This window comes from Vicugna pacos, chromosome 4, assembly GCF_048564905.1.
Source record: "Vicugna pacos chromosome 4, VicPac4, whole genome shotgun sequence".
Lineage (NCBI taxonomy): Eukaryota > Metazoa > Chordata > Mammalia > Artiodactyla > Camelidae > Vicugna > Vicugna pacos.
In genome coordinates this window covers 68,405,943-68,425,466 of record NC_132990.1, presented here as the reverse complement: position 1 = coordinate 68,425,466, position 19,524 = coordinate 68,405,943, and the positions used below count along the sequence as shown (strand labels likewise).

The window sequence follows — 19,524 nt, the reverse complement described above, 5'->3', positions numbered from 1 at the left end:
TTAGGCTACTTCACTCAACTAATTTGCAGGAAAGAGAAGTACTAAAATTCTGGGACTTGATCACAGAAATGGGGTCAGCAGCTTCGACCTGAATAGCGTATTCGGAGGTACCATGTTTAAATCCAAATACAGCATCTCTATACCGAGAACAGAAGCAGCCAGCCTCCGCCTTTAACCTGAAGATATTATCTAGTGAGACTGTTATCTGGAGAGACTGCAAGGAGGACTCGGTGCCAGATAAGTGCGATAGCCAGCACTTAAAAAACCCCCTCACTCTATTCCCAGCCTCCCCATGTGCCTTTTGATTTTATGTTTGATGTCTACTATGCTCTTCTGCTATGATTGCTATTCATGATTTTTTTTTTCCATGAATGACTGCAGTTCTTCTTTTTTGGTCCAACTATTTTTATTTATTTTTAGGCTTTTTTGTGGGGGGAGGTAATTAGGTTTATTTATTTACTTTTTAAAAAGAGAGTACTGGGGATTGAACCCAGGACCTGGTACATGCGATGCAGGCGCTCTGCCACTGAGCTATGTCCTCCTCCCACCATTCATTACTTTTAATGGCTAAGTGAAGAGGGTGGTTAAGGTGAGAGGGTGGTGCTTAGGGAGAAAGGAACATTTGGTCATTCTGGGTATGATTGTGGCCAGAGGGGTCCCTCTTATTTTCAGAAATTTTAACATAACAGGCACAAACCACATAGAATATAATAATAAATCATTTTTAAAAAATCACCCCAAATCTCATCCCTCATTTAACAAAACCACAAGGTGACTATTTCTGTATTTCCTCCGAGGCCTTAACCATGTTTATGTATCACTTTTACAGATTGGCAACTGGAGTGTAGTCTCCTGACTATCAAATGTTTTCTCTAGTGTTCCACTTATGCTTGTTTTTAAAAGGAGAATCAACTTACTCTCCTTTTTTTTTTTTTTGGCATTCCATGCCTCATCTTTAAGAAAACCCAACATTATACACTGGCAAGTTGTACCATGTCCACTAGGGGGTTTTTCAACTAAATAACAGACTGGCATAAGCCACTTGGCTCAGATTCACTGAGAAGGAGCTGGGGCAGGAAACACAGCTGGCCAGCCACTCAGTGTCAGGCGTTTCTTTCCAGTGGTGCCATTGCAGGGGTTCCAGAGCTGGTCTCTGGCTCCTCAAGTGAAAGTTCAGGTTCAAGGAGACAAGATCCACGTCGGTAAATGTGGGTCTGCCTGGGCTTGGAAACGCTGTAGGGGCCAATAGCTCACATAGCTACTCCGTCACGTAGCTTCCAGGGTCCCCCTTGGGGTCATGCTGAGTTACAAGATTCACTCCACTCAGGAGAGCCTGGAGCTGTGGCTTCCTACCAGGCACTTATGCAATATGCCAATGAGGGATCATTTTAACCATATGCTTTGTTGTCTAGTAGCACAACTAACTCCACCTTTATTGATTTCCTGGGATCAGAGCTAGAAAATGAGCCCAAGGTCAGTTTTGTTCTTGGAGGAGAACGGGTTTTGCTGAAGAACAAGCAGGACTCTTGCAGCCAGGGTTCTTGTACAGTTTAATGTACAGTTTACAATTTTCTCTGTCTTGCTACTCCTAAAAGGTGACTTTTTGATGCCACTGAAAGGACTTATTGGGATATTGGGAGAAGATAATTTGGACGAGAACAATTCTTTGAATGAGGACAGAATTCCCAAGACATGAATCATCATATGAGGCTTCCTTTCCATTTTTGCCATTGGCTCCTGCCTCGTCTGATGGCTGAGAGGAGGAATTGGAGGCAGTAGCTCTCCACTCGGGACACAAATAGAAATATGGGAAAGAAAACGACCCTCAAAGGACTAGTTTCAGGAAAGGTGATGTAGAAATAGTCATTCTAAAGAAGCAAGGATGCCCCATCTCATATTCCACGTGCCAGTGACTGGAACATACAATTTTCCACTTTACTAACAGCAGTTAATTAGCTCTAATGACAAAGCAGGCTCTCCAGGCAGTGGAAACACCGTCTGCCCTGTGAGAGACAACAGCCCTTAGCAAAGGGGTGAGTACAGAATGGTCTGTACTTTGGCTCCAGTTCGTGTCCAAGCTTATCTTCTGTCTCTCATATATCCCCTTATTCTGAAAATGCATCTAGTACACATTGCATATCACTTAGAGCAAGTTCGACTGGACGTGCCAGGCAAGGGGTAAACGCTTCACATGCTGAATAAACGGGAAGCTTTTGGAAAACATATGTAACTAATTTATTTGGTTCTTGTCAGCATGTTAGATTTTAGCCACTTTTCTATGGGCAATTTCCTTCAAGATATGTTATTATATCTTAAGATTTTCACTAAAAATAATCTGCTTTAGATATGTCACTGCTTTAAGAAAGCCCAGAGCTGTCCGTTCTCAGCTTCCAAGCAATCGTGTTTTGCTGAGTTTCTGGGGCTGAGATGTACGTAGCAGGTGGCGGGTGGTATCTGAGATCCCACCCTGAAGAGGGGACTTTGTCAAAGGAGGAGAGGGCTCCAGGCAGGAAGCATGTCAAATACAAATTCAGTGCTATGCTAGAGGAGGCTTGGGATGCTGTGAGAGTTTGGAGCAAGGGCATGTGACCCAACCCAGATTTGCTTGGGGAGCAGGCGGGGTGAGAGATCCTGGAGCAGAGGATGGAATGTGAGCTGAGCCTCCATGAATGAATGGGCCCGACCCCCCTGTGAAACAGGGTGGCAGAGCTGGTGCAAAGAAGGCTTCGCATGTTGCTCATGCAGCAAAGGGCAAGTGGCCCACGATAGTTAGAAAGGGCCGAGTGTGATGGCGCAGTGGAGCCGTGGGTGATAGGCAGGGGCGGAAGGTCACAAGGAGCCACTGAAAAATTTCTAAGCCAGAGAGCGACACTGGACAGCTCGAGTTTTCAAAAGATCTGCCCAAGGGGATGCGTTGGAGGGGAAGAGAAAGGCTGGGAGAGGAAACAGCTAAGAGGCTACTGCAGTATCCAGGCAAAAGATGAAGCAGAGAAGAGGATGCATCTGAAAGTACTTATTTGTTGTTTGGTGGTTATAATGTGTTTTTGCCAAGAATCGTTGTTACACATGATACTTGGATTGAATAGCGCTCCCAACATAGCCCAGATTTTGCTTTTTGTTTTGCTGTGTTTTGTTTAGTTGGGTTAAGTAGGTCTGTGTGGGCAAGCCTGAGGCTCAAACTCCATTACACTCCTGTGTTCCTCCAATGGGGTGAGACCGCCTGCCCCAGGCCTGGAGACTCCAGTGCAGCAGACAGAAGAACCCAGGCCCAGGAGTGGGGGTAAGAGGCCAGCTCCTGGGGGAGAAGCTCCAGCCTGAGTTTTCCCCAGCCCACAGGGGAACTTCCATAGTAGGGACATCTAGGGCTAGACCTTGAGAAGCCCAGGTAGGCAGTCAGCCGCAGAAGAACTTGTTAATTCAGCACGAGTCCAGAGACTGGGCTAAAGTCACAGGTGGGAGGACTCCAGCCCTTGCAGGGAGGCCTGCGGGGCACAGAGGAGGAACACTGGCGAGAACAAGGCAAAGGCATTGCCAAGGCAGCCACTCAGGCACCAGGAGCCAAAGGCAGGTGGCCATAATTTTGTAACAAACAACGGAGCCTCAGAGAAATAGGTAAAATCCTCCTTAGTACAAAGAAGGGGTCAAAGTTATAGCAGGGGAGTGAGCTGATGGTTGGACCGAGGGCTTCCAAGTCGTGTCAGAATAGGTCTCAGAGCCTAGGGTGGGGTCACAGGTAGGGGTCAGGTGCTATAGCTCCTTAGAGAAGGGAAGCTGTAAGATGCTGTCTTCCAGTTGGTTATGAAGGTTTTGAGCTTACTGCTATCACTAAAATGTTAAATGCAACTAAGAAGTCTCCAAAGAAGCTGAAATTTTGTTTTGTGTACTTTGTGCTCGGCTCCAGGATTTATAACTCAAAAATTCTAATTTCGTCGGGAAATAAAAGGAAAGAGCTATCATTTTCGGACTCCTACTGATTTCTTGGGAAGCTCGGAAAAGAGTCCTCAGTGAGCTTTCTTTAATATCGGAGAGTCCGCGTTAGAGCACAGTTTATTAGTGCCTTTTAAGCGCCTTTATTTCTTACTTGATCCTTCTCTGTCTCCTTCTAAACGAGAACTAAGAACGTGGGCCCTGACATCTTGAAGCTGCGATCTTTAGATCTTTATTGCTCTTTTTAATATGCTGAGGGAAGCAAGAAATAGATTATTAAAACCTCATTCTCAAACGTTCACTCTTTGCTTCCTGAACATGGGGGTTTATAGCAACCTCATGTGTTCTGACTGTGCCCGTTGGAATGTGATAATTTGGACATGTCAAACTGACATGAAACCGTGTACTTTCTATTAAAATCTACTTTGCTAAGCAGATTTCTGGTTTCGTTAATGGGACCGTGTAGCCTCTTTCAGGGTGAGGGCCATTTTTTGTCTTCTTTCTTTGGAGCAGTGATATTTACCTTAAGAAATAAGCATGCTAAAGCTGAAAATAATTTTTACCGATCTGCCTAAAATTTGCTAAGATGTCTACTCAGTTTCTTTTTCTTGCCAGAGTTTCTAAAGATATTACAAGAAAAAAAACCCCACCATTCTTTTAAAATGTTTTGTAAGTGACGCATTTCAGTCCCCTCCGGGCAAGTTAATGAGATCTGATCGGTGTCCGTTTCAGTTCTTATAACTGAAGAACTCCTATGGATTCCATTTTTTCCCCTTAAACTATAAATTATGCTGTGATAGCCTCTTTACTTCCTGTCTTTATTTCAAGGAGACAGATTTTCTGCTGAAAGATGTGTATTTTTCCATTTTATACCTTTAATACTCATGAAAGAGGAAAACAAAGCAAGTTAATTAAGCTTCTCATAATGGAACCAGAGTCCACATGGTAATATTCTCTCGGGTATAAGATGGGAGGAATCTTAGAAGTATGTGTGGTGGCCCCCAAGTTAAAGAGGATATTAATTTTTAAGTGCGAAATATAAATCTTTCTCTTTATTCATTATCTAGGGGGCTGACACAGAAAGGAATAATAAACTAGGTGGAAACTCATTCTTTCAAATTGATACTTCATTTTTATAAGGAGAAAAAGATATCAGTCTATAACCTCAAGTTTGTCATTAATTTGGTAGGTCTTTCCAAACCACGAATCACCGCTGTGGGGAACAGCTCATACCATTTTTTTTAAAATCCTGTCTGAAAAAGTGAAAGTGTCGGGCGAGTGGTTTTAAAAGTCCCAAATAACGGCTGTTTTATAGCTAGTGGCCCACTGTTGTTCAAACCTCACAGCTTCTCTTCTCCCCAGGCATGACGGAGATGGTGCGTAAAATTACTCTGAGCAGAGCGGTGAGGATCATGCAGAATCTTTTTCCTGAGGAGTACAACTTCTACCCTCGCTCCTGGATTCTGCCTGACGAGTTCCAGCTCTTTGCTGCTCAGGTAGATGTCTCTCCATCCCCATGACCCTTGAATTCCATCGTGGTTGCCACTGTGTCCTGGGTCCTGTGTGCTGGGGGCTGGGGCAGGGGGGTCCCCCAAAAGCTGGGATTGGCTAAGGGGGTGTCTGAACAGTACACAGCAGGTGTTGCAGTGATCAAGGCAGCCTGCAGAGTTAACCAGTAGGATGACAGACAGGTAAACGGAAGAAGTGGGTCCTGACCCAAGGAGACAAGCCCGAGGCTGATAACAGCAGCTAGATCATAGCCTCAGGGTGTCTGGAGAGCCAGGGAGACAGAGCTGGAGCAGGTGGTCGAGCCCACAGTGGACTGGGGCTGTCAGGGTGACTCCCAGAGGTGTGATCTCCCCAACATCCGCTGCTATGAAATGTGGGCGGTGGGGCTCCGTGTCGAGACCTGTGAGTAGGTCTGACAAACTGTAGGAGGACACTTTTAAGTGTCCTGCTTTCCATTTGTTCCAGAATCAATTCCCTGTTGAAACACTGAGCAAAAACAGCTTGAAGTGGTCATTTTTTTCAAAAAAAAGCTCTCTATGGGATGGTGGTCACATGGGTCTGAATACATTTCTTAGAATTCTTTGAGCTATCAACTTAAAATGGGTGCACTTTGTGGCATGCAAATTATGCTTCAATGCAGTTAATTAGGAAAATAAACTATCAGCTGGTTCCTATACTCACCCCTCAATTTCCCACCTCTGTGGCACTGCTCACACTATTGTCCCTAAGTGGAATACCTTTCCGCCCCATTTCTGCTACTCTGTATTTAAGTAGTCTGCAAGGCTGAATTTAAATGAGATACAGACTGTGTCTTCAAAATCAGAGAAGTGAGAAGAGCATCGCCATCACCCCCAAAAGTCCCTCTGTGCCCCTTTGCAGTCAGTCCCCTCCACCCCCAGCCCAGGCAACCACTCAGCTGCAGTCTCATTATCGGTTAGTTTTGCCTGCTCAAGAAATTCATATAGAGTTAATACAGTATGTACTCTTTGGAGTCTTTTTTTTTTTCCTTTTGGAATTGTGTTTTTAAGATTCATCCACGTTTGTTGTGTGTATTTTTATTGCTGAATCGTGTTGCATTATGAATCTACCACAGTTTGTTTACCTATTTACCAGTGGATGGGCATCTCGGTTATTTCCAGTTTAGGGATATTATAAATAAAGCTGCCATGACTATTCATAGACAAGTCAGTTTGTGGTGGATGTATGTTTTCATTTCCCTTGGGTAAAAGCTAGGAGTGGAATTTCTCGATCATACAGTATACGTCTGTTTAACTTTATGAGAAATTGCCAAACTGGACCACATGGCACTCCCTCCAGCAGTGTATGAAAGTACCCTTTGTTCCATGTCATTGCCAATACTTGGTAATGTTAGTCTTTTGAATTTTAGACATTCAAGTGGATGTGTAGTTGTATCTCTTTATGGTTTTAATTTATACCTCCCTAATGGCTAGATTTTGAGCATCTTTTTATGTGCTTTTGGGCCATTTGAATATCTTCTTTTGTTAGGTGTATATTCGAAACTTATGCTGACTTCCATTAGCATTTTATTTTTATTAATTTGTTGTAATTTATTATCGACGTATAGTCAATTACAATGTGTCAAAAATTTCTGGTGTAGCGCATAATGTCTCAGTCATTAGCATTCTATTTTTAAGTTGTAGGTTCTTTATATATTCTGGATATGACTCCTTTGTATGTGTATTGTTATGTGTCTGTGGATGGTGAATATTTTCTCACACTTGTTTTCAGTCTTAACCTTAAATTTTTCACTTTTTAACTCTGTCTTTGGAAGAGCAAAAAAGTTTTTAATGTTGATAAAGTTGAATTTATCAATTATTTCTTTCATAGTTTGTGCTTTTTGAGTGGTTTTAAGACATCCTTGCCTAACTAAAGGTTGTGGAGATTGTATACTTTGTTTTTTCTAGAAACTTTGTAGTTTTAGCTTTACATTTATGCCTGTGATCCATTTCAAGTTAGTTTTGGGGTATGGCATGAGATTAGAACTGAAGTTTACTTTTTCCCGTATGAATATTCAGTTGTTTCATCATCCTTTGTTGAAACGAATGTCATTTTCCCCATAGAGTTACCTTGGCATCTTTGTTGAAAATGAGTTGCCCATATATGTTTTGAGCTGTTTCTGGACTCTGTTTTGTTCCATTTATCTGTACGTTTATTCTTAGGTTACTATCCCCCATTGTCTTGATTACTATGGCTTTATAGTCAGTCTTAAAATCAAGTAGTGCAAGTCTTCTCATTTTGATTGTCTTCAGAATTGTTTTGGTTATTATAGGTCCTTTGCATTTCCATGTCAATTTTGTAATCAGTTTGTCCATTTCTACATAGCCTGCTGGGACTTTGGTATTGCATTGAATCTACAGATCAGTGTGGAGACAGTGAACATTTTAACAATGTTGAATCATCTAATCCATGACAATTTATTTTCATTTATTTATATCCTCCTTAATCTATCTCAACAATGTTTTATAGTTTTCAGCGTACAGGTCTTGTACATACTTTGTTAACTTTGTCCTCAAGTAGTTTCACTTTTTATGCTATTGTAAATGATATTTTTTGAATTTCATTTTCCCATTATTTGTTGCTAGCCTATAGCCATCCAGTTGTCTTTTTAATTTTGAGCTTCTGTCATATGACCTTACTCGAGTCTCTTATTAGTTCTAGACGTTCTTTTTGGTAGATTTGTTATGACTTTTTATGTATACAATTAGCTCATTTGTGAATAAATGTATTTTATTTATTTGTTTCTAAGCTACGTGCCTTTTATTTCCTCTTTTTGTTAAACTGCACTGGGCTAGGAACTCCAATACAGTATTGAATAGAAATGATTACATGCTAGTCTTAAGGGAAAAGCATTCAGCCTTTTCACTGTTACATATGATGTTAATTATAGGTTGTTCATAGACGCCCTTTATCAGGTTGTGGAAGGTACTCTCTATAGTTTGCAGAAAGTTATTCATCATGAATGGGTGCTTAATCTTATTAAATGCCTTTCCTGCATCTGTTAATATGATGATTTTTCTCTTTATTCTGGTAATATAATAAATCACATTAACTGATTTTTTTAAAATGTTAAACTTGCATTCCTGATATAAATGCTACTTGGTTATGATGTATTGTCCATTTTATATTTTATATACAGCTAAACTATTTGCTGATATTTTGTTGGGAATTTCTGTGTCTTTGCTCATGAGAGATACTGGTATGTGATATTTTTGGTTTTGTTATAAGGCAGGCCTTATTAAATGAGACAGCAAATGTTTCTTCTACTTTTTTGAAGATTTTATTATAAGATTGGTATTATTTCTTTCTTCAATGTTAAATAGAATTTACTCTTGAAGATATTTGGGCATGGAGCTTTCTTTCTGGGCACATTTTAAATTATGAATTAAATTTTAAATACATATAAGACAATATATGCCTTTCAAGGAATTAGTCCGTTTCATTTAAATTGTCAAATTCTACTGACATGAATTTTTAAAAATAGTATTCCCTTGTTAATTTTTAGTGTCTATGAGATAAGTAATGATCTTCCCACTTCATTGCTGGTATTGGTATTTTGTGCTTTTTTCATGATCAATGTAGGTAAAGGTTTATCAATTTTGTTGTTTTTTTAAAGAACTTACAATTTTATTGCTTTTCTCTGTTCATTTTCTTTATCATTGATTTCTGATTTTTATTATTTCCTTTCTTTTACTCTTTTGGGTTTAATTGTCTCACCTTTCTCTAGATTTTAAAAGAGGAACCTAAGTTCACTGATTTTTAAACACTGAAGCAATAAATTTCCCTCTAAGGACGGCCTTTAGATATATCTCAGAACTTTTTGTATGTTACATTTTCATTACCATTTATTTAAAATATTGTCTGATTCCCTTGAGATTTCTTTGACCAGTGAGTTATTTAGAAATGTGTTGTTTAATTTTTAAATAATTTTGGAATTTTCCAAATATCTTTTGTTTGATTTCTAATTTAATTTTGTTAACATCAGAGAGTATATCAGTATTATCTCAGTCTCTTTAAACTTATTGAAAGTTATCTTATGGCCCAGATATTGTCTATTTTGATGAATGTTTCATGGACACTTGAAAATATGTATCTTGGAGTTGGTGTAACATCCTATGAATATCCATTAGGACAGGTTGGAACTTGGTAATGCTCATGTATTCCTCACTAATTTACTGCCTATTTGTTCTGTCAGCTATTGAGAGATCATGATGAAATTTCCACCTCCCACTGTGGATTGTCTGCTTCTCCTTTAGTTATGTCAGTTTTTACTCCATGTACTTTGAAGCTCTGGTTGTTAGCCTGATGACTTGACTCCTTTATAAAGTAAATTTATTTCTCCTGAAGTCTACCCTGATATCAATATAGTACCTCCAGCTTTCTTTGACTTAGTATTTGCGTGGTGTATATATATATATATATTTTTTTTTTACTTTTTTTTTTTTAACTTCTAATCTAACTGGATTTTTAAAGAGTACTTCTGGTTGACAACATGTAATGGGGGTATGGTCTTTTATCCAGTTTGATAATCCCTGTCTTTTAATTGTTGTGTTAGCCCATTTACACTTATATGCAATCATCAATATTATTGGACTCATGTACACCATCTTGCTATTTCTTTTCTATTATCCCTTATGTTTGGATTAATTGAATGTTTTAGTGTTTTATTTTATCTCCTCTTTAGGCTTATTAGCTATGCCTCTTTAAAAATGTTTTTAATTTTTATCCTATCCCTAGACTCTAGGGTTTACAATGAATCTTTAATTTATCATCTTTACCTTTAAGTATTAGATACTTCAAGTAAAATATAAGCACCTTACAACAGTGTACTTCTGTTCCCAGTCTCGTCCATTGTGCTCCTGTCATATATTTTACTTCTATGTTATAAACCCCACAATACAGTATTATTATTTTTTCTTTAAAAAATCAATTATCTTAGAAAGAAACCAAAAAATGAATATATTTGTCTTCCATACTCATCCATATATTTATATTTCCAGCACTCTTCATTCCTTTGTGTAGCTTTGGGATTCCATCTTGTATTCTATTCCTTCAGCTTGAAGAATTTTCTTTAAAATATTTTTTGTAATGCAGGACTCCTGCTGTAAAATTCTCTCAGCTTTTGTTTGTTTGAAAATGCCTTCATTTTGTCTTTAGTTTTAGACCTGTTTTGAAATAATTTTGGACTTACAAAAAAGTTGCAAAAATAATATAGAGAGAGAGTTCTCGTATACTCTTAATCCAGCTTCTCCTAATATTAACATCTTATGTAATTACTGAAACTGGGAAATTAATATTGATATAATATTACTAAATAATCTATACATCTTATTTGCATTTTTCCTGTTGTCCTACTAATGACGTTCTTTTTGGTACAGGATCCATTCTGCGTTCCCTCATTGTATTTAGTTGTCATTTCTCCTTAGTCTCCTCTAAGCAGTCTGTCTTTGTCTTTCATGACCTTGATTCTTTTGAAGAGTACTGGACAGTTTATTTTTTTGAGTGTCCCTCGGTTTGGCTCTGATGTTTCTCATGATTAAATTCAGATTACACATTTTTGGTAGAATATCATGAAAGTAATGCTGTAACCCTCTCAGTGCAGCATTCAGAAGATACATGGTGTCAAGATGTCTTAATTCTGGTGATGTTAATTTCAATCACTTAGTTAAGGCAGTGTCTGCTAGGTTTTTCCACTATAAAGTTACTATTTTTTCCCTTTGCAATCATTAAGTATCTTGTGGGGAGATATTATGAGACTAGGAAGATAGCCAATTTGTCTCATAATTTTTTAAAAAACAGCTTTAATTAAGGTATAATTGACATACAGTAAACTGTAAATATTTAAAGCATGCAGTTTGATATGTTTTGATATATGTAAAACCCCATAAAATCATCATCGCAATCAAGGTAATGAACATAGTATCTATCACCCCAAAATGTTTCCTCATGTCCCTTTGTAATCCTTTTGTTCTTTCCCTCCCTGCCCTCTACCTCCCATCACCAGGCAACCATGGATGTGTTTTCTGTCAAGATGAGTTTGCACTTTCTAGAATTTTATATAAATGGAACCATACAGCAGGTACTTTTGTGTGTGGGTGGTGGGGGAAGGGGGTGTCTGACTCTTTCACTCAACATAATTATTTTGAGATTCATCCATGTTGTAGTATTCATCAATAATTCATTTCCTTCTTATTCTAAGGAGTATTTTATCAGTTTGTATTTACCAGTTTCTTATATCTTCAGTTGCTACTGGACATTTGAATTGATTCCAGTTTTTGGCTGTTACAAATAAAGATGCTATGGACATTTGTGTATAAGTCTTTGTATGGGCATATGTTTTCATTTCTCTTGAGTTAATGCTTAGGAATAGAATGTCTGGATCATATAGTAGGTATCCATTTAATTTGAAAGAAAGTACCAGTTGTTTTCCAAAGTGGATTGTGCCATTTTGTGTTTCCGTCAACAACATACGACCATTCTGGTTCTTCCACTCACTTGCCAACACTCGGTAATAGTCAGTCTTTCTAATTTTAGCCATTCTAATAGGTGTGTAGTGGTTTTTCATTGATTTTAATTTATATTTCTCTCATCATTTTATTCTATTTTATATTTGGGGGAGAAGGAAGGAATTATTACTTGCAGCAAGTAAGGAGAACACAGGGTGAGGGTGGGGAGAGTATTTCTCAAAGCAGCGTCTCCTCTGAATAGCAAAACTGGAGAAGTTTTAAGCTATGGGCACTTGAAGGGGCATATTCATAAAGGGCCTTGAGGAGAGGAGAATTTAGCTTGGAATTGGGGCAAAGGTCAACAGAGTCCAAGCTTAGCTGATTGAAGCCACAAGGGTCAGAAAAGGTCAACACCATCATCCCTTAAGTTCCAGTCAGTCTGGTTATTGAGCCCCACGAGGTGGGTTTAAATTAATCAAGTGTGATGACTGTTCTACAGGGGTGTTTGGGGTTCTTAGGGGACAGAGCAAGAGGACCTCTTCAGTGTTGGCCTCCACAAAGGCCTTCTAGAGGGAGTTCCTAGAGGATGCACAGGACTGGTGAGATGCAGAGGAGAGATGAGTGATGTGGGAGGTCTGGGAGGGCAGAATGAGTCTGTATTTACCTGATTACTAATAATGTTGAGCATCTGTTCATGTGCTGTTTTGCTGTCCAAATATATTTGATGAAATACTTATTCACATCTTTCACCAACTGAAAAAATTGAGTTGTTTATTTTTATTATTGAATTTTGAGAGTTCTTTATATATTTTGAACACACGTGTTTATCAAATATACCAATTGCAAATATTTTCTTCCAGTTTGTGCCTTGTCTTTTCATTCTTTATAACAGTATCATTTGAAGAACAAGTTTGTAATTCTGATGAATCAATTTATTGATTTGTTTTTTTATGGATCATGCTCTTGGTGTCATAAATCAAAAATCTTTACCTAACCCAAGTTCCCAGAGATGTTCTTTTATATTTTTATCTCCAAGCTTTATAGTTTTAAGTTTAGGTCTATGATTCATATTGAGTTATTTTTTAATAAGATATAAGGTATGGATTAACTTTTTTTTTTTACATGAGATATCTAGTAGCTTCAGAATTATTTGATGAGAATACTAACCTTTTCCTGATCGCCTTTGCGCTTATTTTGAAAATAGTTGCTCAAGTATGTGTGGGTGTATTTCTGAATTCTCTGTTCTAGTACTTTGATGTATTTGTCTATTTTTATGTCAATACCTTACTGTCTTCATCATTATAGCTTTATAATAAGTCTTGAAATCATGTAGTAAAAGTCCTCCAAATTTCAAAGCGGTCTTGGCCATTATAGTCTTTTGATTGGCCATATGAATTTTAGAATCAGCTTGTCAGTCTTTATTTAAAAAATCTGCTGGGATTTTTATTGGGATTGCATTGAATCTCTATATCACTTTGGGTAGAATTGACATCTTAACAACATTGAATATTCTGACCTTGTGTATCTCTCCTTTTATTTAGGTCTTCTTTAATTTCTTTGAGCATTTTTTAATAATAGTTTATACTTTGACCACCTTCATCCAATTTCACATCCCTCCGTCCCCTTCCTCTGGTAACCACAAATTTGATCTCTTTTTCTGAGTTTATCTTTTTTTTTTTTAATGGAGGTACTGGGGATTGAACCCAGGACCTTGTACATGTGTTTGTTTTTGAAGTATAATTGACCTACAGCACTATGTTAGTTCCTGGTGCACAACATAGTGATTCAATATTTCTACACATTACAGTAAATGTTTTTTAGTTTTTACTGTGCAGGTCTTTCACATCTTTTGTCAAATTTATTTTGACAATTTATTTATTCAGTTTATTCCAGTTTCTAGTTCTTTATTATAAGTATATAGAAATTCAGTTGATTTTTGTTTATTGATCTTGTATCCTGCAACCTTGCTAAAACTCACTTAATAAATAGTTCCACTGGCTTATTTTGTAGGTTCCTTTGGATTTTCTATATAGACTATCATGTCCTCAGAGAATAGGATGGTTTTATATGTTACTTTTCAATAGGTCCATTATTTCTTTTTCTTGCCTTATTACGCTGGCAATAACCCCATGCAATATTGAATAGATATGGTGAGAGTAGACGTCCTGGACTTATTCCTGATAAGTATTAGAGGATAAGCATTTAATTTTTCATCATTAATTATGGTGTTAGTGGTAGATTTCTGGGAAATGTTCTTTATTAGATTGATGAAGTTTCCTTCTATTTCTGTTTCCATGGATTTTGTTTTGTTTTTAATTAGGAGTGGATGTTGAATTTTGTTACACACTCCTCTTGCATCTGTTGCAATGATGGTATGGATTTTCTTTTTAATTTGTTAATGTGGTGAATTATATTAACTGATTTAAAAATATTAAACAAAATATGCACTCCTAATGCAAATCCTACTTGGTCATGATATATTATCCTTTTTATATATGATTGGATTTGAAATACTAAAATTTTGTTTAGAATATTTGTATCTATATTCATGAGGGATATTGGCCTGTTCTTTTTCCAACATCTTTGTTTGGTTTTGTTATGAGGGTCAAATAAAATGAGTTGGAAGAATTTCTTATTTTTAAATTTTCTGGAAGAATTTGTGAAGGATTGTCATTATTTCTTCCTTAAATGTTTGGTAAAATTCACCAGTGAAGTCATGTGTGCTTGATGTTCCTTTATGGGAGGGTTTTAACTAAAAATTCAATTTCTGTAACAGATATAGGCTATTCATATTATTTACTCTCAGATGGGCTTTGGCAGTTGTGTCTTTAAAGGAATTTGTCCGTTTTTTAAAAGTTGTCACATTTATTGTCATAAAGTTGTCATAATATTATCTTTTGTCCTATCTGCAGAATATTTACTGATGTCATCTCTTATTCCTAACATTTTTAATATGTGTTCTTTCTTTTTTTTCCCTCATCAGTGTGGGTAGAAGTTTATCAATCTCCTTTGGTGGCTTTGTCACTTTAATCCTTTGTTTTGTTTTTGTTTTGTTTGGTGGTTCCTTTAGGGTTATTGTACGTATCTTTAGCTTATGACACTCTATCTTTAAATGATATTATTTCATTTTACATATAGTATGAGAACCTTATAATACTATTTCCCACTCCTGGCTTTTATGCTTTATGGTCATACATTTTACTTTTACATATATTATAAACACCACAATAAATTATTATTATTTTTGTTTAAACATTCTATTGTATTTTAAAGAGATTTAAATAACAAGAAGGAAAAAATCATGTATGTCCTTATGTAGTTACTATTTCCAGTGGTTTTTATTCCTTTGTGTAGATTCACGTTTTTGGGGGGGATTATTTTTCTTTACACCAAAGAGTTTCCTTTAGTACTTCTTGTGTTAAGGGTCTTTTGGTGATGAATTCTTTCAATGTTTGTATTCATTAAAATTTATTTTGCCTTTGGTTTCAAAAGATATTTTCTTTAGGTATAGAATTCTAGGTTGACTTTTTATTTCTTTCAGTGCTTTTAGTATGTTGCTCCTCTGTCTTCTTGCTTGAATTGTTTCTGACAAGAAATCTGTTTTCATCCCTATCTTTGGTCTTCTGCATGTAACAATGTCTTTTTTCTCTGGCTGCTTTTAATATTTTCTGTATATCACTGGCTTTGAACAGTTTGATTGTGAAGTGCTTTGGTGTAATATTTTCATTTGGGGTTCACTGAGCTTTTAGATTTGTGGGTTTATAATTTTCATAAAATTTGAAAAATATCTGTCCATTATTTCTTCAGATGTCTTTCCATCCATCTCACCTCCTCTCATTTGGGAGACTCCAATTACACATATATTAGGCCATTTGAAGGTGTCCCACAGTTCACTGATGCTCCATTCATTTTCTAAAATTTTTGTTTCATTGTAGAGAGTTTCTATTGTTTTTTTCTTCATGTTCACTAATTTTTTCTTCTTTAATGTCTGATCTGCTGTTAATCCCATTTGTTCTACTTTTCATTTCACACACTGTAGTTTTCATTTCTAGAAGCTTGATTTGAGTCTTTTAAAAATATCTTCCATCCTTTTACTGAACTCTTTGAACATATGAAATGCATTATAATAACTATTTTAATGTCATTGTCTGCTAATCCTAACTCTGTGTCCATTCTGGGTTGGTTTTGGTTGATTTGTTTTTCTCTTTATTGCGGCTTATGTTTCCTTGCCTCCTTTTGTGCCTGGTAATTTTTAGCTGCATGCCAGACATGGTGAATCTTACCTTATTTGGATGTTAAATATTTTCGCATTCCTATAAATATTCTTGAACTTTGTGGTGGGACTCAGTTACTTGGAAATCAATTTGGGGTCTGGTTTTTAAAGTTTGCTAGTGCTCAGTCTAAGGTTAGTTATTCCTCACTATGGAGGCAAGAATCCTATGCGTACTCTGTCTACCCAATGCTTTGTGCATCATGGTGATTTCCAGTCTGGTTGGTGAGAACAGATACTGTTCCAAGCTCTGTGTGGCACCAAGCACTGTTACCTCTAATCCTTTTGAGTGGTCCTTCCCTTGGCTTCATGTGGTTTCCTCACGTGCATGCACTGATCTGTACTCAGCTAAATTCTCAAGGAAGACCCTCTCTGTGGATCCCCAGGGTTCTGTGTTTGTGCAGAAGTCTCTCCAGTACTCTTCCCTGAGAACTCTGGCTATCTTAGTCTCCCTTGACTCATAGCTTCATTTCCTCAACTCATATTGTCCACTGAGCTCCGCGGAGTTCTGTCTCTGCATGACAGTCCAGAATCTCTCAGGAGACAGTAAACTGGGACAATCCCAGAGCTCACATCATTTGATTCCCATCTTCAGGAATCAGTGTCCTTTGTTGCTTGATGTCCAGTGCCTTGAAAGCCATTGTTTAATATATTTTGTCTTTTTTTCAGTTGTTCAAGGTAGGAGAAGCTGAAGGTACGTAGACCTGGATAGTTCTCTAATATAAAAGAGGATTTCCCAAAGAAAGAGAATGCATATTCGTGGTTGCCAGGGGGCTGGGAGGAGGGTACCAAATAGAGGGAAAGTGCTTAATGTGTAAGAGGTTTTATTTTGGGTGATGGAAATGTTTTGGAACTAGACAGAAGTGTTTACACAACATTGTGAATGTACTGAATGCCACTGAATTGTTCATTTAAAATAGTTAATTTCTAGACTGTGAATTTCACCTCAGTAAATTATTTAAATAAATTAAAAACAGGAGGAGTTCTTTGCCTCTAAAACAGCACTAATTTAGAATCTGCTGGTTCAGGGTCTGGCACAGGCAGAGTACGACTATGAAACCCCACCATAGCTGTTTGCTGGAAAGCCCCAGCCCCATCCCTTACCCCTCATCAGGTCCCAGGCAAGTCCCTCTGCCTCTCAGCCCCATTTCTCCATCTGCTCTGTGGGGAAGTGACCCTAACCTTAGAATGAGCGTGACATCCTGTGAATATTTGATGATGAAATGCTTCATTAGCTGCTAAACTGGATAAAACCTGTGGCATTCTTGTTTTTAGTATCTCATTAGTTTCCATACAAAACAATGTATCACATGAAGAAATCAAATAAAAGAGGAATGTGTAAATTAGAAGTGAGAAAAACGTCCCCATCCTCAGAAATTACTGGACATGTCCTGTGCATCCTTCCAGGGTTTCCTATGTATAAACAAATACACACTGTAACACACAGCCTTTTCTCTTAAAAAAAAGGGATTAAAACTGTACATTCTCTTCTCTAGCCTGTATGTATTTTAGAAATCTTTCCATGTCACTGCTGCATTGTTTTCTGTTGTAGGAATGCATTATAACTTTTAAAAGCATTCTCCTGTTGATGAATATTTAGGTAGATCTCACATTTTTTGGTTCAACAAGTAATGCCATAGGGAACACCCTCATGCAGGTATCTTTATACACCTGTGCCAGCATTTCCTTCAGATCAATATCTCAAAAGGGAATTGCTTTATTAAAGGTTATGTACATTTATGTTTACGACATGTAAAACCAAACTTTATTAACAGTGCGCTTAATCATGCCGGTAATCAATGTCTTCCCGGTGTCTTGGAAGTGAGCTCTCAGAGGTGTGAGTGTGGGAAGGGATTTGGGGGTTGCTTTGTGAATTCCTGGCACACAAGTAGTGGTAACACATTCTAAAGCGTGATAATTTGTGGGTATTTTATTTCTCCCACTAATTAGGAATAAATTTACTTTGTTCAAGAGGTCTATATCCCCCTCTCCCCCAATCCGTTTGCAAAACTGGTAGCCAGCTCCGATCAGCAGGTGGCGCTAGGCAAAAACAAGTAGGATTCTCAGTGGAAATTTTTGTGAAGACTAGAGGATGCAGCCTCTCTTCCCAATTTCAGCAGATGGCCAATAAAAAATTCCTTAAAGTTTATTTTGCATATGGTTTTCCATCTGGGTATTTGAGAAAAGTACAGTTTTGTTATCACAACAGTATTTATTATGGTGAAGGAGTTTGCATTTCGTAGAAGAAGATTTTTTTCAGTGAATCAAGCCAAAAACCTGTTCAAGAATGTTCTGCAGTTTCTTGGAGGGAACCGGTGAGCATGGGGTCCTTCCGTTTTTACTCTCCAGTTTCATCCTAAGTTAGCCTGTATCCGCTCCTCGAAGCTGAATGAAGTGCCTTATTTGCAAAAAGCCCAGAGAACAATGTTCTCCACTGGGTTTAGGAACTCGGAAAATGTGGAGTTATAAGTGGGCCAGAGTCAAGGCAGGAAGCAAACCTGCCACGTGGAGTTTGTATCCCTTGTCCTGATTCCATGCGGATCAAAGAACCTTCTGGTGGGTTGATTACTGGAACCGTTTTCCTTCATACAGACAATATGCTGCTTTGGCTGATTTCAGGCCAACTGCTGGTTTATCCAGAGGATGAAGTTTACACTGCACGAGCCCTGGAGAGCCCGTCCCACCTCTGCGGTCCCAGCTCACGTGCCACGTCCGACCTCTCCCCCTGGGCGCCTTCCATACTCAGCTTCCGTGGGTGCTCAGCCGCAGCTCCGCAGCTCCTACCTCGGCGACTCGTACACGCCTCTCCCCTTGCCTGGAGCACTTGCTCCCACCTCCAAGGCTGCCTTCTTTCATCTGACCAATTCTGCCAATTCCTCACACCCCAGCTTATCCTTTCCTAACTCTGTAAAGCCTGCACTACCCGCCATGCCTCGGGCGGGCACCTTGTCTTTCTCTCTTCGCGGTACTCACTCCTGTCATGCTGCTTAGCGACTACATCTAATTACCTTCCTCGCCTGCTCTAACTTCCACAAGGGCAGCGAGTGACTGATTGATCTTATTTACCGTCGTATCCCTGGCGCCTAGCACAAGGCTCGGCACGAAGTAGGAACTCAAGTATATTTGCTAAATTGAACTGAAATTAATGCACAGATGCTCTGGTTTTAAGATGTTGTCCCTTGTGAGTTTAGTCATCAAAAGTTAGCTTCTGTGCGGCTGAGGGTGTCAGCCTGCCCCAGCTTGTCACTTCACAGGTGTCGGGGCCAAACTTGGGCCACGAGGAACTCACCAGAGTGACACCATCCAGTGAGAGCCTTTCCCAGTGATGCCACAACCTCCTCCCACACCCAGAGC

General features: G+C 38.3%; 1 protein-coding gene across 9 annotated transcripts in view; it reads left to right on the top strand.

The window, feature by feature from the left end:
• TTLL11 (tubulin tyrosine ligase like 11) overlaps nt 1-19,524 on the top strand; it is a 227,283-nt gene that overhangs the window by 43,422 nt on the left and 164,337 nt on the right. For 7 of the 9 annotated variants that reach the window (XR_012072252.1, XM_072960060.1, XM_072960068.1 and 4 more), the window contains exon 3: nt 5,290-5,423. Coding sequence is in view for 8 of the 9 variants with exons in the window: in XM_072960060.1 (XP_072816161.1) it covers nt 5,290-5,423 (134 nt within the window). In the remaining variant the exon portion in view is untranslated. Of the gene's footprint in view, nt 1-5,289; nt 5,424-11,458; nt 11,534-19,524 lie in introns of all 9 variants that reach the window. The other 2 variants (XM_072960063.1, XM_072960061.1) reach the window with 1 other exon arrangement.